Source organism: Carcharhinus amblyrhynchos, chromosome 7 (genome assembly GCF_965287045.1).
Source record: "Carcharhinus amblyrhynchos chromosome 7, sCarAmb.v2.hapA, whole genome shotgun sequence".
NCBI lineage: Eukaryota > Metazoa > Chordata > Chondrichthyes > Carcharhiniformes > Carcharhinidae > Carcharhinus > Carcharhinus amblyrhynchos.
The window spans coordinates 91,967,152-91,992,345 of record NC_137330.1 but is presented as its reverse complement, the minus strand read 5'-3'; the positions used below and the strand labels follow the sequence as shown (position 1 = coordinate 91,992,345).

At 40.0% G+C, this 25,194-nt stretch overlaps 1 protein-coding gene across 2 annotated transcripts in view; it reads right to left on the bottom strand.

The window, feature by feature from the left end:
* ibtk (inhibitor of Bruton agammaglobulinemia tyrosine kinase) overlaps positions 1-25,194 on the bottom strand; it is a 119,346-nt gene that overhangs the window by 66,475 nt on the left and 27,677 nt on the right. The window contains exons 2-7 of one of the 2 annotated variants that reach the window (XM_080192793.1): positions 20,679-21,432; positions 18,484-18,580; positions 17,556-17,680; positions 11,965-12,075; positions 8,001-8,171; positions 6,857-6,974 (exon numbers count right to left, since the gene is read on the bottom strand). In XM_080192793.1, the coding sequence (XP_080048919.1) occupies positions 6,857-6,974; positions 8,001-8,171; positions 11,965-12,075; positions 17,556-17,680; positions 18,484-18,580; positions 20,679-21,002 (946 nt within the window). In that variant the 5' untranslated portion in view covers positions 21,003-21,432. The remainder of the gene's footprint in view (positions 1-6,856; positions 6,975-8,000; positions 8,172-11,964; positions 12,076-17,555; positions 17,681-18,483; positions 18,581-20,678; positions 21,433-25,194) is intronic. The other variant, XM_080192794.1, reaches the window with a different exon arrangement.

Sequence of the window (25,194 nt, the reverse complement as noted above, 5' to 3'; positions counted from 1 at the left end):
AAAAGTAATGGATTGAAAGCAGAATACAAATATCATTGCAATTTTAATAATAGAGACAGATTTACAAGAATAGTGTCAATGCTTTAACACTTTTTAGCACAGCACAATTTACCAGAGTATGCTGAAAATAATTTTACCAGCAACATTTCTCTCAAAAATTATCCTTTCATTACTTGCGTTCTTCAATTGATTTTAAACTAGTAAGTCACCCACATAAAATAAATCAACAAAATGTTAACACAAAGGCTACAGATGAGGAAAGTAAAAGATATTGGTGTAGCATGATATCTTGTCATCTGACCACGTTTCAAATTTTGCTCAGACTGGCAGAATAACAATGATCTCCTTTAAACAGCTGCAGACATCTCAAGTAAGCTCATACACAAAACAGCCATGTATCATTTTTTTTAGATGGAAAGATAAAAACTGCTCAAAGTTAAAATATCATACTCGGGTGGTTGTGTGTAACTTTAAGACTGAATGAAATATAGGGAGGTTTACACTTCCTTTAACTTAGGCTACAAAAGGAACTGGGAGCAATTGATATTTAAACCAAATAGTGTGTCAGGAAAGGAGGGGGGCTTTCAGTTGCATGTAAGTTTTTTTTAAAAAAATCAAGCGTAAGGAGAAGGTAGGAGTACAGGTGAATGATGAGGTTAATTGTTAGCAAATAATGAAAGGAAGGGACAGAGCTTGTGAACGTCATGTTAAACTGGGGAATTGCACAAGAGTAGCGAAAATTTATAATAGGAGGAATTTAAAAGTTCTGTATCTGAATGCACATAGCATTTGGAACAAAATTAATGAGATAACAGTGCAAATAGAGACAACGGGGTATGATTTGGTGGCAATTACTGAGACATGGTTACAAGGAGACCAAGTCTGGGAGCTGAATATCCAAGAGCACTCAGTGTTTTGGAAGGACAGACAGAAAGGAAGAGGAGTAGTGTAGCTTTGTTAGTGAAGTACTGTTGTAAGAAATTATATCGGCATTGGAGATCAAGGGGGCAATTCTCCCAGCCTACTGTGATGCTCAAGTAATGCAGCAGGCCAGGAGATATCAGTGGGGACCATTTCACGAGCTTCCTGCAGGGAAACTGGCATGATTATCATATTGAAATTGGGAGAATTCATTCTTGGGCCCGCTGGCATCTCCCTGCTTCTGCCAGGAGTGATTTCCTCCAGCAGGGTTTACAACAGCTGCCCACTAATGGGGAACAGACAGCCCGACCCCACTGCAGGGGAAGTCATTGAGGTTCCCTCAGGGAGATTGGGGGAAGGGAGATACTCCTTGGACAGTGCCCAAGGAGCATCTTGGCACTGCCCACTGGGCAGTGCCAAAGGGGCCAGGCCCATGGCCACTCTGCCAGAGGATCGGTGGGTGAGGGAGTGAGAGCAATCAGGGGAGGGGGAAGGGGGGCTTGCCAGCAATCTGTACTCCAGCAATGAGGGGCCACTGTGTATGCGCTGATCTCTGCGCTGACAGATCGGCACATGCGCAGTGGCTGCTCAGCGCTATGGGGCTTCTGGCCGCTTGGGTGGGAATAGGCCCTGCCCCCTGACTTTCAAAGTGAATCATATTATGGCACTAGTGTGTTGCAGATTTATTCTGGAAATCCCGCTAAAATAATTGGCAGGATTTACTCACATTTTCCTGCACGTTGGTAACTTAAGAATTTTCTTCGAGAATCCTAGCCCACAACTTTGAATCAGTTTGGATAGAAATAACAGTAAGAGAAGACAATAGGATACTACCCCAACCCTCAATGGGCCTAAACCTCAATAAGGAAGATTTGTGCAGAAGTCCCCAAAAGAGAACATCTCAGGAGGTCAACCTTTTCTCCACTGGATCCAGAAATGGATAACTAAAGTAACTACGGCCCTAACCTACCCAACCCAAGATAAGCAAAGAACAACAACACAATTAAAAGAAGAGTTGACATGTCAGAGGTATTCATGCCACCCCAGGCTTCAAGCAAAGCAAACATCCTCCATCTCCAGTCACACTTGAGGTGCCACTCAGACCCTGCCATCAAGAGGATTCCACTTATTCTCCCCCATCAAGGGAAACCCTAGCAAGAGAAGGAGTCACTGCCCAGACATCCACAGGTAGGATACCTCAGGGAAAGCCTTCTCGCAATAGGATAATGTGCTCACTGTATATTCCAGGAGCCAAACTAACAAGTAGCTACTGTCACAACCCGCGTGGCCATGTATCCAAAACTAACCCAAGGAAGCCTAAACAACCAAGGATACCCCAACCATGATTGGGCACACAGCAATAAATATTCCCACCAACTCCAGCTATGCCTGAGGTGCCTGCGCTTAAACTCAAACTCAGTCTTTTCCAGGATACATGATCTGTCTTGTACCTTCACAGACCAACAAAGATTCGTTAATCCCTAAATAACAAAAATACAAAAGAAAAATGAGACACCATTACTTCCAAAGGGGCTTTTCCACACCTATTATGAGGACTTATAAAGCCATACCCACCAACTCTTCATCAAACAATTTGCCCACTACACTGCCATGGCACTATTCATTATCTACAATTCAAGGATTGCATATAATTTAGTTCTCCATCATAAATGCCAATACAAAGAAAGAATAAATATCACACAATCCCGATGCATACAACCATCCCAGCACACTCAGTAGAATAACAAGGATCCTTTATCAATCCACATGCAAAGGATTTATCTTCAAATTACAAACACTGGGCCTTAGAACTTTGAATTTGTCACATGGCCAGAAGCAGAGAGGGCAGATCCTCTTACCCCATTTACCGGTACCACTTGAAACGGCCAAAAATTGAATGTAAACCGTAACACACTTCCATTTAATGTCTCCCTTGTTCCACTGCCAGAGAATGTAGGTGGATAAATTCCATTATAAATAAATGGCTATCCCTGGCTTTCATAGAATAAAAAGATAACAGGTGACATGCCTCAGTGCTCTTACATCAAACATTTGTCAGGATAAAAGGCAACATCACAAAATCAGGATTATAATTACAAGAGGAGTAGTTTAGAATTAATGATAAACTGGAGGAAAATATAGCAATCTACAGAGTTTGCAAAGACCAAAGTCTTGACAGAATTGTCAAATAACATCAAGGATCCGTCCATGGTATCAACGAGGTCTCTGCACCTCCCCTGTGTCGTCGCTCAGAAGCCCTCAAGAGGCAGCTTGGTCGCGACAAGTAGCTAAGTCCCACTGAGGTCAGACTTTCTTGACAAACACTGAAGTCAAGGCAATGCAAGATCAGAATTAGGGGTATATAACCAACCCCAGATCTCAAAGACTGGATATAATATGCATCTTCGAACTTGAAACGCCCAGCATTCAAAATGACATTACAAAATCATGGCAGCCAGTTCTCAAACTCAGACAGAAATTCATCCACAACCCCCTTGAAAGATTAGGCACACAGACACTCCTTCTCCGGTCCCATCTCCCCAAATTAACTAGGATGTTTGACATACTATGTAGCAGGAATTCCAAGGAGTGAAGCTGAGACTCCAGCAAGGAAAGCGCTGTCTTGACTGACAGGATTCTTTCCACTGCCTCGTCCATTTTCTTTCAGAGATCTTGCAGTTCATCAATGTGAACACCAAGGATTTGTGCTAGGGAGCCAAGACCACCATTCACAATGGCAGCTATCATCTCTATGCCTACGATAATGCCAGAACAGGAGCCTGCTCACCAGCTAAAACACATTCCTGTTGCCTCTGACCACCTTGATCAAACAAGGAAATTCTTGAACTTGAATGGCTCCCCGTCACCCAAACTTAACCAGAATCTTCCAGGAACATAGCATAGAGTATACGCTCAAGGATTAGATAATTACCGGTTGCGCATCAGGATAAATAAAAGGATTAAAAGATGACTAGCATCAAAGAATGTGAAAACTCAACTATTCCTACACTTACATCATGTGACCCCCCCCCACGTGTGATTTTTAACATGCATGTAGACTGGATTAACAAATTGGCCAAGGTAGCCTTGATAGAGAATTCACAGTGTGTTAGGGATTGTTTCTTGGGACAATATGTTGTGAACCAACCAGGGAACAGGTGGTTTTGGATCAGGTATTGTGTAATGAGTTGGAATGAATATAATAATAGTATACATCTTACAGTAAAGGATCCTATAGGGGAAAGCGATCATTGCATGGTTGATTCAGTTTGAGGACAATAAACTTGAGTCCCACACTAGTGTCCTGGTGTTAAACCATGGTAATGCATAGACATGAAGACAGATTTGACCCTAGTGGACTGGGCTGAAAGACTGAAAGGTAGAACATTTGATGAACAGTGCCTAATATTTAAGGAGATATTTCTCCCAACTAAAATATATTCCAGAAAGAAAAAAGATTGTTTGAGGGGGAAAATGCTATCATGGCTAAGCAAGGACATTAAAGATAACAAAAGCAAAGACAAACCACATTGCAAAAGTTAGCGGCAGGCTGGAGGGATTGGGGCATTTTTGAAGACCAACAGAGGGTTACTAAAAAAAGGGCAAAGGTAAATGATGTAAGAAATCTAATGCAAAGATAAAAAAAGCAAAAAAATCTCTAAGTATACAAAAAGGAAGAAAGTAGCTAAAGTTAACATTCGTCCCTTAGAGTAAGAGACCAGCGAGTTAATAATGGGGAATGCAGGAATGACAGGGACACTAAATCAATATTTCAAGGTTGAGGACACTAGGACCATCCAATACTAATAGATAATGCACAAGCTGTTGAAAAGGAGGAACTTAATCATCGACAGCAGGAAAATGTAGTGAGCAAGCTATTGAGATTAAAGGCTGACAAGTCTCTAGGGCCTGATGGCCTACATTCTAGACAGCAGAGATAGTGGAGTCATTGGTTATATTATTGCAAAATTACCTGGATTCTGGAAAGGTTCCAATGGATTGGAAAAAGTCTAACATAATGCTCCTGTTCAAAAAGGAGGAAATAGGATGAATGGGATGGATAGGATAGAGGTGGAGAGACTCTTCCCGCTCAGAAAGGATAGTAGGACTTGGGGGCATAGCCTCAAGATAAAGGGGGGGCGGTTTAGAACAGAGTTGGGGGGGAACTTCTTCACTCAAAGGGTGGTGAATCTCTGGAATTCTCTGCCCGTTGAAGTGGTGGAGGCTGCCTCGCTAAATATTTTTAAGATGCGGGTTGATGGGTTTTTGATGAGAGAGGGGATTAAGGGTTATGGGGAGAGGGCGGGAATGTGGAACTGAGTCACGACAGATCAGCCATGATCTTATTGAATGGCGGGGCAGGCTCGAAGGGCTAGTTGGCCTACTCCTGCTCCTATTTCTTATGTTCTTATGTTAACAATAGATCAATTAGTTTAATGTCTGTCATTGAAAAGCTTTGATTTGATTTATTATGAATCCATTATTAAGGAAATAGTAATGGGGTATTTGGAAAATCAAAATGCAATCCATCAGACTCAGCATGGTTTTATGAAGGGCAAATTGTGTTTGACAAATTTGCTGGAATTCTTCAAAAATATAACAAGCTATTTGGATAATAAGGATCCTGTAGATGTCATATATCTGTATTTCATGAAGACACTTGATAAAGGTGCTACACAAAAGCTTAATTCACATTAAGCTTAATTCACATGGGATTAGGGATAATTTATTAACTTGGAAAGAGGATTGGCTAACCAACAGAAGACAGAGTGTGGGGATAAATGTTTTTTTGACAAGTTGGAACTAGTAGTGCGCCACAGGTTTCTCAATCCCCAAGCATTTACAATCCATATTACTGACTTGGATGCAGGGATAGAATATATTCTAGTCAAATTTGCAGATGACATTAGAAGGTGCAAAAGTAAGTTGCAATGAGGAAACAAGAAATTTACAAATGGATGTGGATAGGTTAGGCCAAAATTTGGCAGGTAGAATCTAACGTGGAAAAGTGAGTGGTTATCAATTTCGGTTACAGGAATAAAAAGGCAACTTAATAATGCTTTGGTGCAAGATACTTAGGTGTCCTCATGCACAAAATGCAGAAAGTTAGTGTGCAGGTGCAGCAGGCAATGAGGAAGGCAAATGTAATTTTGGCATTCATTGCTCATGGAATATAGAGTATAAAAGTAGGGAAATGCTGTTGCAACTGTATAGGCCCTGGTGAGACCACATCTGAAGTATTGTGCGCAGTTCTAGTCTCCTTACTTGACGAAAGATGTAAATTCTTTAGAGACAATTCGGAGGAGGTTCACAAGATTGATTCCAGATTTATTAAGAGAAACTCAACAATTTAGGTATATATCCACTGGAGCTCAGAAGAATTAGACAGTGAATTGAGGTATATAAGATGTTAAAGAGACTGGCAGGGTAGACATAGAGCAGATGTTTCCCCTTGTTGGGCATTCTAGACTGAGAGGCCATAGTTTTAGGCTAAGGGGTGGCAGATTTAAAAAAGAAATGGAGGAATTACTTCACTCAAAGCGTGGTGAATCTGTGGCATTCTCTGCCCCAAAATGCAGCAGATGCTGGAACACTAAACAAATTTGAGGACATAGATAGGTTTTTAATTAGTAGCAGGATAAAGGGGTTTGGAGAGCAGGCAGGAAGGTGGAAACAAAGCAGAGAACAGATCAACCATGACCGTAATGAATGGTGGAGCAGGCTCAAAGAACTGAAATGTTTACTCCTGCTCCTAGTTCATGTTCACAGAAAGTGGAGAAACTTGCAAAGTGCCAAGTGAAAAGAACTTTTTGCTAAATACAATAATTAGTGTATAAAATGTCACAGCTTCATGCAGGATTTTAGTGACATGCAAAGCTGGCGTGGCAAACTCACTAGTACAAGCATTATAAGTGAAACAGCTTCTACATCTTACCAAGCTGGCCAGCATTCAGACCCATAGTATACAGCGCTTCCCTTGTCCACAGAACAGTGTGAAACCGCCCCACAGCAACTCCAATCACAGTTCTTCCTTTAAGGGTTTTGGACTGTACCTTCACAAGTGTTCAAAACAAAAGTACAGATCCACAAACATCAAGTAAATAAAAGTACAAACAAATTCCTTTTATTATTTATCCCAAATCAATATGTTCCATATCTGGTTTTACAAAAATTATTGACATTATGGTACATCAAACTTGATCACTGGTACAAAGCTGTCAACAGCAAGTGCAATTAAGATCAATATATTCTAGACTGTGGCTATTATAAAGTTTAGAATGCAGATTCTCCAAGCTAATATAAGGCTTCTGTTAGCTCTGTTCATAAAATTTAATTTCAAAGAAGTTAATTGGAAGTTTTAGGAAACATTAGGTTATAAGATCTTGAAAAATAAACCATAGATTTTTTATTCAATATGCTAACTCTGGTTAGTTTGCTAAAGCAACCGGTTAAATAAAAAACACATAGCCTGCATCAAATATAATCAATTGGATCTACTAATTAGAACTGCAAATTAAAATTATTTAATTTTACTAGACATTTACTGGGAATTTCCAGATTAAATCTTCATCTATAATTGAGCGAAAGGATTGCTTTACTTCAATGGCTGAAAAAGGTCATAAATTTCTTTAGTAATTCTTTTATGATCATAAAATAGAATTCTGCAGTACAGAATGAGGCTATTCAATGCTGTTCTGACTCTTACAAGTGAATACCTAATTAGTCCTACTCACCTGCTTTTTGCTCATAGCCCTTCATTATCTCTTTTCAAATAAAGATACCGAATCCCAAAATTCATTTCCCACCCCATGAAATATGGCAAAGCCCATCTTTAATTGGACATTCCATAAATTTGTTAAAAATTTGAAATTTTCCCACAATCTTCTTTAATTTTATGAAATATACTCTCAATTAAAATTCTCATTTTCTTAGATCATTACCTTTGAAAAAAGTGGCTGACAGTGACATAAAAATTTCCAGTTTGCACTGAATATTCAAAATAAAACTCCTTCATAATAAGATCATCAACCCCTCACTGGACATTTGTCATGCATCCTCAAAAAGCTTCCTATTAATACCTGTCTTGGTATGCTACTGTTGCCTGGTGGAGATGCAATACCCAGCTGATTGTAAGTGTTGAGCCCAAAAGCAAAAACAGATCCATCTTCTGTCAGAACAACTGTATGGTCCTTTGCAGCTGCCACTTGAGAACAACGATGGCTTGCTAAACCTTCCACCATTCGGGGAACCTAACAAAACAATAAAGTTACGAAGCAAATGTATAATCAAAAAGTTTCATTAGAAATCTCTACACATCTTGCCCAACAATGTCTTGCCAGGTAGCTGAGTCAGTTTGGACCACAAAGGTTCAACAGCAATTTGCATTTATACACTAACCCAAATGACTAACTTGCTCCCATTATCTTACTCCATGGTTGTAACTTGGAGCCACCATGAAGTTCAACTGGTCCTTTGAGATACTTTACAGTGGTATACAGCCAGGAGAGAACTGCCCTGGGTGTCCACAACATCGACTCCAGACCCCATAGAGTCTCATGACACCAAGGCAAACATAGACAGGGAAAGCCCCCTTTTTCTTTACCACATACAGCTCCCCATCAGCTAATGAATCAGAATGCCTTCATGTTTAACATCACTGAGGCTGGCCAAGGCAACAAATGTACTCTGAGTGGGCAACCTCAACGTCCATCACCCATAGTGTCTTGTAACACCACGACAGAGGTGGTTGAGTCTGAAAGGACATAGACTGGACCTGCTGCGGGTGGCGAGGAAGCCAAGAGAAAAACATAACTGACCTTATCCTCACTAACCTGCCAGCCACAGATACATCTATGGCAGCATCAGTCCTTGTGGAGGCAAGCCTGGACACGTGATTGATGCCTCAGTGGGGAACCATTTTGGAATACTGATCACAATTCTATAACTTCCAAGATACTTGTAGAAAAGGATAGAAGAAGTAGTCCTAGAGTGAAGTACTAAACAGGGGAAAGGCTAATTATGACAGTATTAGGCAGGAGCTAGGGAATGTAGACTGGGGGCAGCTGCTGGAGGGTAAATCCACATCCGATATGTGGGAGTCTTTTAGAAGTCAGTTGTTAACAATTCAGGACAAGTACGTCCCTGTAAGAATGAAGGATAAAGATGGCAAGATTCGGGAACCCTGGATGACAAGAGATTGTAGTTTAGTGAAAGAGGTGGTGGCATAAATTTCAGGAAATTGAGAACGCATAAGGCTCTTGAAGAATACAAAAATGGCAGGAAAGAACTTAAACAGGGACTGAGGAAGGCAAAAAGGGGCCATGAAATATCCTTGGCAGGCACGATTAAGGAGAATCCCAAGGCGTTTTATGTATAAATAAGGAAAAAGAGGGTAACTAAGGAAAGGGTAGGTCCATGCATGAACAGTGGAAGGAATTTGTGTGTGTGGAGCCAGATGAAGTGGGCGAGGTCCTTAACGAGCACAATGCATCAGAATTCGCAAAGAAGAAGGGTATGGTGGATGGTGGGTGCAGAAAGAAGGATATTGACATTCTAGGACATGTTGAGGTAACAAAGCTGGTGGTATTGGAGGTACTGAAAAACATTAAGGCAGCCAAGTCCCCCAGGCCAGATAGGGTCCATCCCAGAACACAGAGACAAGGGAAGAAATTACTGAGGCCTTGGCCAAAATCCTTGTATTCTCTTTAGCCACGTGCAAGGCACCAGAGGATTGAAGAGTAGTTAACATCATTCCTTTATTTAAGGAGGGCAGAAGAGACAATTGAGAAATTACAGGCCTGTGAGCCTTACATCAGTGGTGGGGAAATTATTGGAGAAGTTTCTTAAGGACAGAATGTATTCACATCTGGAACAGAAAAGGCTTATTAGTGATAGGCAACATGGTTTTTGAAGGGGAGGTTGTGTCTCACAAACTTGATTGAATGCTTTGAGGAAATGACAAGAAAAATTGACCAGGGTAAAGTCTTCAATAAGGTTCCTCATGGCAAACTGATACAAAGGTGAAGTCATATGGGATTCCTGGTGAGTTGGTAAGATGGATACAAAACTGGTTTGGGCATAGAAAAGAGAGTAGTGGTGGAAGGGTACTTTTCTAACTGGAGATCTGTGACAAGCAGCATTCCACAAGGATCAGTGCCGGGGCCTCTGTTGTTCGAATCTATAACATATATGCAAAAATGATCTAGAGAAAAATGTAGGTGATCTGATTAATAAATCTGTAGATGATACAAAAATTGGGTGAGTAGTGGATACTGAGGAGATTGTCAGAGGATACAGCAGGATGTAAATTGGCTGGAGACCTGTGCCGAAAGATGGTAGATGGAATTTAACCCGGACAAAATGTGAGAATGATGAAATTTGGAAGTACTACTGAAGAAGGGAAGTACACAGTAAATGGTGGAGCGCTAAGAAATATTAGCATACGAAGGAAGCTAGGCGTGCGGACCCACAGTTCCCCGAACATGGCAAATCAGAACAAGGTGGTCAAGAAGGCATATGGCATACTGGCCTTCATCAGTCAGAGCACTGAGTATAGGAATTGGAAAATCATGTTGCAGTTGTACAAGACTTTGGTTAGGCCACATTTGGAGTAGTCTGTGCAATTCTGGTTGCCACACTACTGGAAGTGTGTCAATGCTTTAGAAAGGGTGCAGAAGAGATTTACCAGGATGTTGCCTGGTTTGGAGGATATGGACTATGAAGAAAGGTTGAACAAACTTGGATTGTTTTCACTGGAGCATCAGGAGGATGAGGGGGTACTTGACAGAGGTTTAAAAGATTATGACTGGCTTTCATAGAATGGGTAGTCAGATTTTCTTCCCCAGAGTCAAAGGGTCAATTACTCAGGGACATAGGTTGAAAGTGAGAGCGAGAAGTTTAAAAGAGATGCAAGAAGCAAGTTTTTCCACACAGAGGATGGTGAACGCCTGGAACGTGCTGCCACAGTGGTGTTGTAACCAGATTCTATAACAATGTTCAAGAGGCATCTGGATAGATACATGAATCGGCAGGGAATAGAGGGATATAGACCATGTAGAGTCAAGAAAATATTATACTGTATTAGAGAGGCATCTGTGTTGGCATAGACTTGGTAGGCCGCAGGGTCTGTTCCTGTGCTGTACTGTTCTTTGTTCTTTAAAATGAAAACTACTGCTCTTGACATCAAAGCAGCATTTGACCTAATGTAGTATCAAAGAGACCAGCAAAACTGGAGTCAATGAAAATCAGGAGGAAAACTCTCCACTGCGTGAAGTCATACCTAGCACAAAGGAAGATGGTCAGGTCAAAAGTGGTATTGCACAATGTTCTGCACCATTCACAACTTCTCAGACACTAAAGCAGTCCATATCCAATGCAGCAAGACCTGGACAACATCCAGGCTTGGGCTGACAAGTAGTTAGTTACATTTTCACCACACAATAGCTATCTTCAACAACAGAGAATCGAACCATCATTTCTTGACATTAAATTGCATTAACGTCAATGAACCCCCACAATCGACATCCTGAGGAGTTACCATTAAGCAGAAACTGAACTGGATTTGCAGAAATTAGGTGATGGGGAAGGGAAGTGGGGAACCCCATTTGGAAGGTAGAAAGGAGTCCTTTTGCATTCACGTCAACAAAATTTTAAAAAATGTTACAAAAGTCTTAGTAGCACTTAAAAGTTGGAACAGTTTGAAATAGTGTCATAACTTGTTTGAAAACATGAAAAAAATCATTGGCACCTCTTTAATTTATGGTGTCAAATGTGGCATTCTTTCACCAGCAATGCAGTATGCTTGTTGCTCCTTTTGACACCAGCCCCTGCTGCGAGAAGAGGAAGTTTTCACTGCAGCCTACAAAGGGGGCAAGTATGGGTTTTATTGGGCAGTCACAATAATTCAGTTTTGCCATTGAGGGGAAGAGCCGGCTCACTACATATTAAAACTGAATCATTAATTTTTCAATGTATTTCTATGCTCTTTCCCTAAAAGAAAAAAAATTAAAGAGGAAACAAGTTTAAAATAGAATTTCTACCTACAAGGTATGTTTGTTCATCTCCATGACCAAGACGCCCTCCTTGGCCATGTCCACAGGTGTACACTTGACCTTGTTGGGAAAGGAACACTGAATGGAATTTGCAAAGCACAACCTGAACAAAAAAAAGTATGTTATTGAATAATTTTTTTGTTGTATCTATCCAATATGCAAGTGATATCTGACTTTAAAGCTGTAAAGCATTCAGTCTCCGAATATTAGAAAGCAGCTTCTGATTTGAATCATAAAAACAGAATTTCAAATTTGGTTTAATCATTACTTTCACAAGCATAATTGCTTGACTTGTGTTTTGCATCAGATCAACAGGGCATGTATTTTTATGTCTATTGTAACCTACCCAATTTGTAGAGCCACCAGATTTCCAGTATATTGTGAGCCATCCACTATTGCCAAATCATGATTAAATGAGGAACATTTCCTTCGACAAGTAGCAATCATGCAACAGTGCTTGGGAGTGACCATCTCCAACAAGACAATCTAGCCATCACCCTTTGACATTCAACAACATTACCATCACTGAAAATACACCAACATCCTGGAGGCCAGCATTGAACAAATGTTCAAATGCAGCTACCACAAGCAAGTGAGAGCTTCTCAGCGATTCTCTGCAAGTATCTCACTTCCTTACTCCCCAAAACCTGTCTACACGTCTTAAGTATAATGGCATATTCCCTACTGCTCAAATGATTGTCGATCCAAGAACACAGAAGAGTGGAGATGATGACATAGCGGCAATGTAACTGGACCAGTAATCTAGAGGCCCAGGCTAAGAATTCAATAAACAAAAAAAAAATCTGGGATTGAAAAGCTAATTTCAGTAGTGGTGACCATTAGACTGTTGTAAAAACCCATATGGTTCACTCTTGCCCTTTAGGAAGGAAATCTGACATCCTTACCTCATCTGACCTACATACGATTCCAGATCTACAGGAATGTGGTTGACTCAAATCTCTGAACTAGCCAATCAACGACAATTCGGGATCACAACAAATGCTGACTTTGTCAGTGATGTCTAAATAATTAAGAAAAAGTTCAATACCAAAGCAGCCTGCTTGATTAGCAATTCATCCAGCACCCTAAACATTCAGTCCCTCTACCACAAGTGGACTATATACAAGATGCACTGCCACAACCCATGCAGCAGCACCCCTAAACTGATGATCTCTACCACCCATTAGGATGGGAATACCATGACCTACATTTCCCTCCAAGTCGAACGATGCTCACTTGGAAATTTGTCACCCTTCACTACATCAAAGTCTTGGAACTGTCTCACTAACAGTTTTGTGCATGTACCTACACCACATGGACTACAGAGATTCAAGACGATAGGTCACCATCGCCTTCTCAAGGCCATAATAATGAGAAGCATAATAAATGCTAGCCATGTCAGCGACATCTGATGTTCCATGAATCAGTTTACAAGTTATAATGCTGAAGTAGACCTACTAACAACTGCTTATTCTTGTTCAAGATATACATGTCAATAAAAAAAATTACAAAATCAATAAGGCAACAACTTAAATGTTCTGGTTTGAATGGATAGCAGGCACCAAATATCCAAATCAATGGTAACATTCTTTCCTCTTACATCACATAGCATTATTTCTGATTACACACATTCTTCAAATAGCAAGCTCCAAACCACATCAATTAAGATTTAACTTGTCTAATTTCAATTTCCTTGCCAAAACTGCTACTAACCAACACTTACCACAATAAAAAAATTGCCGCTTATAAATCACTCCATACAAGGCCATCACAATGTATTAACCATAGATAAAACAACAAAGTTGCGAATGCCTTTTTTTCTATGAAATACAAACATTTTAGAAATTTTAAACTTGTGGTTCAGGGGACATTTGGTTTGATAGGTTTAGGGGTTAACTGAAATATTGTGGTTGTATAATTTTTTCAATATTTAAAATCTCCTTCCTAAAATACAGAGTAATTTATATGCAAACACTAAATCAGCGTGAAATAAACAATTGCATTCATGCAGCATCTCAATCTCAGGATATTTCAAAATGCTTCAGAGCCAATCAATTATTTTTGGAATCACTGCAAATAGCAAAATGAGATTAATGACAAAATATCAGCAAGCTCAGCAGGAGCCCTTAGTTTTCAAGTAGTGGTATGATAAAATCATAGAACACAGAAGAGGCCCTTCAGCCCATCGATTTCGCACTAACACATTAGAAACACCTGAACTCCCACCTAATCTCATCAGCCAGCAATTGGCCCGTTGCCCAGAATGTTTTGATGTGTCAAGTGCTCAACCACGTACTTTTTAAAGGATGTGAGGCAACCTGCCTCTACCACCCTCCCAGGCAGCACATTCCAGACCGTCACCACTCTCACATCCCCCCAAATCTGCTGCCCCTCACCTTAAACCTATGTCCCTCATGACTGACCCTTCAACTAAGGGGAACAGCAGCTCCTTATCAACTCTGTCCATGCCCCTCATAACCTTGTATATCTTGATCAGATCATCCCTCAGTCTTCTCTGCTCTAACGAAGACAACCCAAGCTTACCCAATTCTCTTTTCATAACTTAAGTGTTCCATCCTAGGCAACATCTTGGTGAATCCCCTCTGTACCCTCTCCTTCCAATAATGTGCTAACCAGAACTGCATACAGTACTCTAGCTGTGGCTTCAATGTTCTATACAACTCCAACATGACTTACCAGCTTTTGTAATCTATGCCTCGATTGATAAAGGCAAACGTCCCATATGCCTTTTTCACCACCCTATCAATATGCCCTTCCGCCTTCAGAGATTTGTGGACAAACACACCACATCCCTTTATTCCACAGAATTTACTACTGTCCTATCATTCATTGAAATACCTCCTTGTCAAATTACTCCTTCCAAAACCTCACACTTATCAGGGTTAAATTCCATCTGCCACTTATCTGCTCATTTGACCATTCCATCTAAGTCTTCTTGTAACCCACAGCTATCCTGGATCTGGTCCTGTGTAATGAGATGGGAATAATTAATGATCTTGCAGTTAGGGATCCTCTTGGAAGAAGCAATCACAGTGTGGTGGTTGAATTTATAATACAGATCGAGCGTGAGAAGGTAAAATCCAATACCAGTGTCTTGTGCTTAAACAAAGAAGACTATAAAGAGATGAGGGAGGGATTGGGTAAGAGCAAAAATCTTATGGTGGGACAATTGAGGAATAGTGGACAACTTTCAAAGTGATCTTTCACAGTGCTCAGCAAAAGTATATGCCAGTGATAAGGAAGGACAGTATAAAAAGAGATAATTAGTCATGGATATCCAAGGAAATAAAGGACGGTATCAAATTGAAAGAAAGTGTATATAAAGTGGCAAAGATTAGTGGGAACCTAGAGTATTGGGAAACATTAAAAAGGTCAGCAGAAAGCCACAAAAAAAGCTATAAAGAAAGGCAAGATGGATTAGAAGAGTAAACTAGCTCAGATAGCAAATATATAAAATGAAAAAGAGTGGCAAAAGTAAACATTGGTCCTTTAGAGGATGAGAAGGGGAATGTAATAACTGGAATTGAGAAAATGGCTGAGGCATTGAACAGGTATTTTGTGTTGGTCTTCACAGTGGAAGACACAAATAATATGCCAAAAATTGATGACAGGAAGGCTATGGCTGATGAGGACCTAGAAACTATCATTATGAAAGAGGTAGTGTTGGGCAAGTTAATGGGGCTAAAAAGGTAGAAAAGCGTCCTAGTCCTGACGGAATGCATCCCAGGGTACTAAAAGAGATGGCGGGAGGAATAGCAAATGCACTAGTGGCAATTTACTAAAATTCGCTGGACTCTGGAGTGGTTCCCGCAGATTGGAAAACAGCAAATGTGACACCACTGTTTGAAAAACTAAGTAGACAAAAGGCAGATAACTAAAGGCCAGTTAGGTTAACTTCTGTAGTAGGGAAAATGCTTGAATCTATCATCAGGGAAGATAAAGCGAGACATCTGGATATAAATTGTCCCACTGTTAAGACACAGCATGCATTCATGAAGGCAGGTCATGTTTGACTAATTTGGTGGAATTCTTTGAGAACATTACACATGCAGTGAACAATGGGGAACCTGTGGATGTGGCGTATCCAGAAGGTGCCACACCAAAGGCTGCTACATTAAATAAAGGTGTACAGTATTACAGGTAATGTATAAGCATGAATAGAGGATTGATGAACTAACAGAAAACAAAGAGTGAGGGTAAATGGGTATTTTTCTGATTAGCTATCAGTGACTAGTGGTGTGCCTCAGGGATCAATGTTGGGACCACAATTGCTTATGATTTACATAGATGATTTGGAGTTGGTGACCAAGTGTAGTGTGTCAAAATTTGCAGATGACACGAAGAAGGGTGGAAGAGCAAAGTGTGCAGAGGGTGCTGAAAGCCTGCAAAGGGATAAAGATAGTCTGAGTGGGCGAGGGTCTGGCAGATAGAGTACGATGTTGTAAATGTAAGGTCACCCATTTTGGTAGGAATAACAGCAAAATGGATTATTTAAAATGGTAAAAAGTTGCAGCATGCTGCTGTGCAGAGGGGCCTGAGTGTCCTTGTGCAGGAATCTCAAGGGGTTGGCTTGCAGGTGCAGCAGGTAATTAAGAAGGCAAATGGAATTCTGTCCTTCATTGCTAGAGGAATGGAGTTTAAAACAGGGACATTATGTTGCAGCTGGGTAAGATGCTGGTGAGGCCACACCTGGAGTACTGTGTACAGTTTTGGTCTCCTTACTTGAGAAAGGATATACTAACACTGAAGGGGGTGCAGAGGAAATTCACTAGGTTGATACTGGAGTTGAGAGGGTTAGCTTATGAAGATAGATTGAGTAGACTGGGGCTATACTCACTGTAATTCAAAAGAACGAGAGGAGATCTTTATGAAGGGAATGTATAAGATAGAAGCAGGGAAGTTGTTTCCACTGGCAGGTGAAACTAGAACTAGAGGGCATAGCCTCAAAATAAGAGGAAGCAGATTTAGGACTGACTTGAGGAGGAACCTCTTCACACAAAGGGTTGTGAATCTGTGGAATTCCCTGCCCAGTGAAGCAGTTGAGGCTACCTCACTGAATGTTTTTAAGGCAGGATAGATAAATTTTTGAACAGTAAAGGAATTAAGGGTTATGGTGAGCAGGCAGATAAATGGAGCTGAGTCCACGAAAAGATCAGCCATGATCTTATTGAATAACGGAGCAGGATCAAGGGGCCAGATAGCCTACTCCTGCTCTTATGTTCTTAAAACATTCCTCCTCACTGTTAACCACCCAGCCTGTGTAGTCATTAACATCTGTCCAATGCAACAGACGTGACTGGGTTAACATCCAAAAGATGACACTTTCAAAAATATTGCACTTCCTCAGTCCGATTATTTGCTCATGCCCTGGAGTGGACCATGAACTCACAAACTTCTGACTTAGAGGCAAACGTGCTGCTACTGAGCCAAGTGGATAGAGTAGTTAGTTTGTACACTTCAAGTTAATTAGCAAAAACTAAATATCTGCAACTAAATATCTGCCTGTTTTTAGTGCAAGAGCAGGTTTTAAAACATGAATTCTCAATAGGAAAGTTTTTGTACCTCCTTAATGTAGATCCCTGACCTTGAGAAGAAGTCTACAAGCTCAGGATGATGCTTGCTTTGTTGGCTTCCGTGACCAAGAGTAAAATTAGTGTTGTTACCCCAGGTATAGACTTCAGTAGGATCTAGAAAATAAATCTGAATATGCATATCAAAAATTCAAAAGCCACTAAACAACTAAGTATAATATTGATCAGCTACATAGCTAAATTAGTCTGTTTAATAAAAACAACCTCCAATATATGTGAGAGGGAATTAGAACTATTTGGACAAAATTCAAATCAGTTTCTGTAACATTAGAACCCTAAATGAACAGATGAAAATAGCACATGGTTTTTATTAAATATCTTTTACAGTGCTTTTAAAATGCTTGCCAATCCTCTTGCATTGCTGTGTGTCATAACCAACCAAGAGGGAAAGCAGATGGCCTGCTTACAGCATCTGCTAATGCCAATAGCAGGTCACTCTATCCTCTATTTGCTCCCATCAAAAAACTTCCACTAATATTAGCACCCTCTCCAATCTTTATTGGACTTCAATGAAACTAATCACATAGCAAATCATGACTTTAAGCCCATTAAATCATTGGTAAGGAAAAATGTCAAGGTGGATCTTTACACTAGTCTTGTGATCATGGCAAAAGTGCAAGCAGCTCACTTTTAAAATGTCACTAATTGCTCCTCTAACTCCATTAGGAGCAACTCACTGATAGTGTATACACCGAAGATTTCTATAGATTTCAAAATACCCAAGTACCCATACATAAGAGAACTTTACAACTCAGTCACATGATTTATAAATGATACTGCAGAGTTTTTTTTAAATGATTTTTCAATGAACAGTTAAATAGATATTTTAATGTTTACTTAGACTTCTTTTTATTTTAAATTACTACGCACATATATTGAGAATGAAGAGAGGACTATACCAGTCTTTCTATAAATCACATGTGATGGTCTATCTTTCATGGCCAAGTCAAGTGTAGATAATCCTTCTTTATCCTGTATATTGAGACTACTCCCATGCTGTAAAGAGAGGTCAAACGGAAATTATAAACTTAATATAAACAAGATCATTTCAATCTACAAAGAAACTGCAATTTGAAACAGAAGTGCATGAAATTCTAGAAATCACATCTACTTTAAAAGGCACCACATGTGACTTTAAAACGTTACTCGTAGCAACTAGGGTATAGGAAGAAGTCTTTTTGCCAGAGTTAGCTTTGATTGGGGTTATAGTCTCATTAAATTGTTCTTTGCCTTTCTCTCATATTTTTCCATTGTAAATACCAATCTAATCTTTACATGAATGTTCTTTTAGTCTATGCCTCAATTTGTAGTGAAACAGTTCATGTTTCCAATAAATTTGTATTTGCAAACATTTTGCCTAATCTCTTTGTTCTCCCAATAACAATTTCAAGTTTATGTCTAACTGATTCAGTAAGAGCAATAATTAGTTATTTATCCCTGTAAAGCCTTGCATTCTTTTGAAAAACTATTAGATCCTATATAAAGCCCCAATTTTAAGCTTTTTTTCATATCCAAAATCACATATTGCTGATAAAATTCTCATGAATCTTCACTCTGCCCTTTTTATGGATACAAAATGGTAAGACCAGACTGGCATTTGGTATCCCAATTCTCGTCTGAACAATAGTTTGTATCAACATATCACTTCTGTGATTTAGTATTCAAGGCTCTATAATCTAATACGTTGCTTTTATGTCCTCCTATGCAAGTTGAAGATCTGTTGCAGATCACCCTGCAGCCCCTTGAACTTTCTTTTACTCCAAAGAATCTAACTATTTTCAATAAACATTCCTTCACTATTATTTTTCCAAAATCATATTTCACATTTATTTGCATTTGCCTATGACCTACTCTGCTAATCCATCCATATCTTCCAAATTCTCACTGCTGTGTACCATATTACTGAACTTGGTGGTGTCAGCAAATTTCAATAGGCCATCGGTACAGGAGCAATGCTATGCACAAATCAAAACAGTACTTGCACATATTATCACCAACACTCCTCCCTAATCTATGTTTTCAACTCTCCAAGGAATCTGACTATCCAGGTACTCCTACTATTACAAAAACTAAGCCTCTCTTGTCTTTCTTAAAGTAGATGATGTTGGCTTGTCTATCACTGTCAATGATGACAGCTTATGATTTGTCTCCAATTTAATACAGGCTGTGGGTTCTCATGACAACACGTCACCCCTCAAACACATCGTCCAAAATCACAGCACCTATGTACAATGATATCACCCAAGTCTGCGTCACCGCCAGCTGTGACAACCCGTCAATTTGTTTCTAAATTGTCATTGTTTTCCAATATTCAGTACTAGAATGACAGGATTGCCAACTGTGATTAAATGGAAGTTTCATCACGTGATCTGCCTCATACTCCAGTCATTAGTCAGCCAACGCGCCCATCTCCATGATGTACTGCCTTTCTATGCCAAATGGAAAGCAAAAAGATTCATTATCCAACCAGATGATGACAGCCATTTTTTGTATTTTCAATATTATTATATCTGTTAAAGAATAACATTCAAAGAAAATGACAAAAATCAATGTTTTTTAGAGTTCCGATAATTTTTCGCCACATCTCCACTCAGTGGTGTCCTGGAGATTGATTTCAATTTCCTGGAGATGCTAGGTTAATCCTACTTCCAATTAAATATTTTAATTACTCGACCACTGGCAATTGTGACTTAAGCTGCCTAGCCTCAAGCTGTGCAATTCCCTCCCTGAACCTCCCAACATCACTTCAACATGCACCTTAAAATCTACCTCTGCTCACCAAGCTTTTGGTCATTAATATCGCATGAGGCTCAGTATCTATAAAACTCCTTGGGATATTTTACTATGCTAAACAGGAAGTTGTTGTTGTAAAGTTCTAATTTTATAAATAATGTTTTCCACCTCTGGTCACTGACATGAGTGCTGATCTTTTCACATTTTTTTTAACCGGTCAACATATTTACAAGCAATGATAATGGAACTTCTCTGTCTAGAATATCCAGAAACCATCCAGTACAATGAAATAACTATGCAACTCCCGCAACAAAATTAACTGGACTTTCAATACATGCACAAACAGAACAGCATACCATACCTTGAGAAGAAATATCGCACAATCAATGTGCCCATAGAACATACTTCTGTGCAGAGCTGTCCATCCAGATTCCTTATCCTTCACAGAATGATCAGCCCCTTTCTTTTCAAGGAGCCAATTCAAAACAGATTTTTTACCACAAGACGCAGCCATGTGTAGAACTGTTCTGCCAAAACTATCCTTCAGGGAAGCCGCATTGTAGCAGTAAGATGAAAGGAAGGCTTTACTCTGACCTTCAGTTCCCTTAGTCATCACTGAAATCATGTCAAGGGCATGTTGCAAAGAGCGGCACTTTGGAGTGCAGTCAGCAGTCACCGAATTCATCCTTTCCCCACTTTCGAGATCTTCAAAAGAAGACTTAAATTTCTGTTGAAGGCTATGGAACTTACTTGCTTGGCAGCTGTACCAAAGTGCTAGATTTGTGCTTGTGTTATAAAAACACTGCACTCTAGCAATCTTCTAGCCTTCGTTACATTAGTTTAGTACATGAGAGCGGTGCTGGTTTAGTTCAAGGAACTGTTCTTTCAAGGTATAAAATGCTATCTATAGAATATGGCACTTTGTTGCAATTAAATAGACAAAAATAGAAATTTAATTATAACATTTTTGTGGAAAATAAAAACTTGTAAACTTTCAGTCAAAACATATCCATCACACTCTCCTGAATGTCATTCCTTTGAAGTCAGCCACCAGGGGAAGGGAAGCTCCCCCACTACTCTGTTCTTGCTTAAGCCTCCATAATTGTAAGTGCCACCTGAAAAAAGAATTTTAAAAAAAGTTCAGTGCACACAAAATATTCCCATGAGTTGCATTATTTAAATTTTGCCGATTTACAAGGGAAATTCCTAATTTCCCAATCCATTTTAAATTCTCACGTTGAAGATCATTCTTTTCATTTCAATGAGTTTTCATACAATCCTACAGTGCAGAAGGAGGCTATTTGGCCCATTGAGTCTACACGGACCACAATCTCACCCAGGGCCTATTCCCATAACCTCATGCATTTACCCTAGCTAGTCCCCCTGACATTAACGGACAATTTAGTATGGCCAGTTCACCTAACCTGCACATCTCTGGATGATGGGAGGAAACCCACGCAGACAAGGGGAGAACGTGCAAACTCTGCACAGGCAATGACCAAAGCTGGGAATCAAACCCGGGTCCCTGGCGCAGTGAGGCACCAGTGCTAACCATTGTGCCACTGTGTTGCCTTAAAATTTCAAACAAAGTTGCAATATAAATTCAGGCAAACAGAATCAGAAAGCATAATACAGTTTTTCCTGCATTATTTTCATTATATGGAAGATGCTGAATAGAAAAAAGCGCAGTGGTACAATCTGTCAAGAAGCAGAGGTAGTTGTAAGGAGAGGCAGTTTACAAATAATTCATGTTTATATTGCTGGATATCAAAAATAAGACATAGATTTAAGAAAGTTAGTGTTTTGAATAAGAACGGATTAAAAACTCTAGTCAGGTCCATGTTAAACAAAGATTTGACATGTATGGGGATTTAGGGTCTCAGTTCAACAGTGACTGCATTGCACTTAGGGAGTTTACAACAACATGAGAGGTAAACAAGAACATTGGAGAAAGAATGAGCCATTACTTAACAACCAGGACCACCTTTTAAGTTAGGAACGTTCTTTGTGTTTAATTTTAAACTAAACCTGTAACATTCTTGGCTCTGCTAGAAGAAAAGCCATACCAGGGAACAATGGACAAAAAAGCAAGTCCATAAGCTAAAAGACAGTTTGTTCCAGAAACTAGAGAATAAAGAGAAATTTCCAAGACTTAAGTAAAAAGGAATAAAGCAGATTGGTAACATCTCACTACAGCCTGTTAAGTAAAAAATTGAAGCAATTGGTGGCTGGATTCCTGAGAGACTGTGTGGAAGTTTGAAAGCTCCTAGTTTCAAAACAAAGGAATACTGAAGGGAGAATCATAGAATCATACAGCGCAGCAGAGCCCCTTCGGCTCTTCAAGTCCACACTCCCACCTAACTCCATCCTCCAGCACTTAGCCCATAGTCCTGAATGTTATGATGTGCCATTCGGATACTTCTTGAAGGATGTGAGGCAACACACCCCCACCACTCTCCCAGGCAATGCATGCCAGGCTGTCACCACCTTTTGGGTAAAAAAATTTTTTTCCTTACATCCCCCCTAAACGTCTTATCCCTCATCTTAAACCTACATCCCCATTGTGACTGAGCCTTCAACTAAGGAGAATAGCTGCTCTTTATCCACTCTGTCCATGTCTCTCATAATCTTGTACACCTCAATCAGGTCACCCCTCAGTCTTCTCTGTTCCAATGAAAACAACCCAAGTCTATTCAATCTCTCTTCATAATTTAAATGTTCCATTCCAGACTTCATCCTGGTAAATCTCCTCTGCACCTTCTCCAGTGCAATCACATCCTTCCAATAATGTGGCGACCAAACTGCACACACAGTAATCTGGTTGTAGCCTCACCAAAGTTCACCAACTCCAACATGACTTCCCTGCTTGGAAAACCTGGAGAAAGTTCCTTGCTGAAAACAGCTAAGGGTAAGAACTGAGAACAAAGATCAGTACGGCCCAGAAACAGGCCCTGCGGCCCACCAAGCACGTTGCCCTATCTAGACTAACTGTACCCTCTATTCCCTGCATGTTCATGTGTCTATCCAGATAAGTCTTCAATGTCACTAATGTGTCTGCCTCAACCACCTCACTTGGCAGTGCAGTCCAGGCCAGGCACAGCAGCATCCTCCCCCCCCCCCCCCCCCCACCACACACCCTCTGGGTAAAAAAATCTTCCCCCACACATCTCTACTGAACCTTCCACCCACCACTGCCACCCCCCCCACCTTGAACTTGCACCCTCTTGTAATTATCTTTTCTGCCCTCAGAAAAAGCTTCCAACTGTTCACCTTATCTATGCCCCTCATCATTTTAACAGCATCATTTTAAAGAAAATTCTGAGGTGTGTCTGCTTGCAAGTGGAGTTTGGGAGCATAGGTGGAAGCTAGACTCCAGTGACATCAGTTGGCTCACATTGTAATAGTCACTGGGGGAATTTGAGGAAAATCAATTGAGTGGCATCTGCCACCTGGTTTCAGAGTGGGGTGTTGGCTTGGTTTCAGAGTGGGGTTAGTCTGTTGTGTTAAAGGGACCGTGTGTTTACTGAAAACCTGATAGCACAAGATATATTTTGTAGCATGTGTTATCGTTAAAATCTGTGTACTTTTGTGGGAGAGAAGTAGTATCATATTCCAGTTAAACTTTTCATGTTTAATTTTTTTTGCTATTAAAAGCTAATTGGCAATCTTGTGACTCTGTTCATCCATCTTTTCTAAAAAGAAAGGTAACAATCTTTCGAGCCAGCGTTCCTTTCTGGGACCTTGCTGTCCAATAGTAATACCAACTGGGATCAGAACAGATATAAAGAATTTCAATGCAATGAACTGAAAAAGTACTTATGAATTGACATCAGAACAGGTTGAAATAAACAGATAAGATGCAGGAAATACTCAGCAGGTCTAGCAGCATTGGTGGAGAAAGAGTTAAAATTGAGTTGAATATAACATTTCTTGAAAATTTAGCTCTTTCCACAGATGCTGCCAGATCTGCTCAGTATTTCTAGCACTTTCTGTTCATGTTTCAGATTTTCAGTACCTGCAGTTTTGTTGCGGTTATATCAGGTAAAGGTTGCTATGGCACTCTGAAGGGAACACAACTTTTCCAAAAATGATACACCATTGGAGTCAACTTTTCTTGCACAGAGCATAAAATATCAGGGTGGTTTGATGACTAACAGTCTTTCATTCTGTGACAAGTCACAAATTATGAAAGCTTTACTGTCAGTTTATTCTAACCATTCAAAGCTGCATCCCACAGGCATCTTACCTAAATTAAAATACAGTGTACTGCATGCATTTGGTCAGAATCAAATAAAAACTGGCTGAAAAGCAGTTGATGTGAGAAAACATAGTTGGGTCTGTTGAAGCTTGCACAAAAAGTCAATTTGATCCAAGAGAATAAATAACCAAACCACAAAGCGCAATGTCCAGGGATTTGAATAGAATACTGTTCCTCCAATAGAACTAATCACAGCCATAAGATAAAATTTCAGCCACTTCAGTAACCCTCTGGACACCAGCTTACCAAACTTCAATTGTAGTCAATATTTGTGTAATATTCTGTGTTATGGAACCACATTATAGCCACATCCAGAGGAAAAATTAAATTAGATTTAGTGCTTTGCTTCTAGAACATAAGAAATAAGAACATAAGAAATAGGAGCAGGAGTAGGCCATCTGGCCCTTCGAGCCTGCCCCGCCATTCAATAAGATCATGGCTGATCTGTCGTGGCTCAGTTCCACTTTCCCGCCCTCTCCCCATAACCCTTAATCCCCTCTCTTATCAAAAACCCATCAACCCGCTTCTTAAAAATATTTAGCGAGGCAGCCTCCACCACTTCAACGGGCAGAGAATTCCAGAGATTCACCACCCTTTGAGTGAAGAAGTTCCTCCTCAA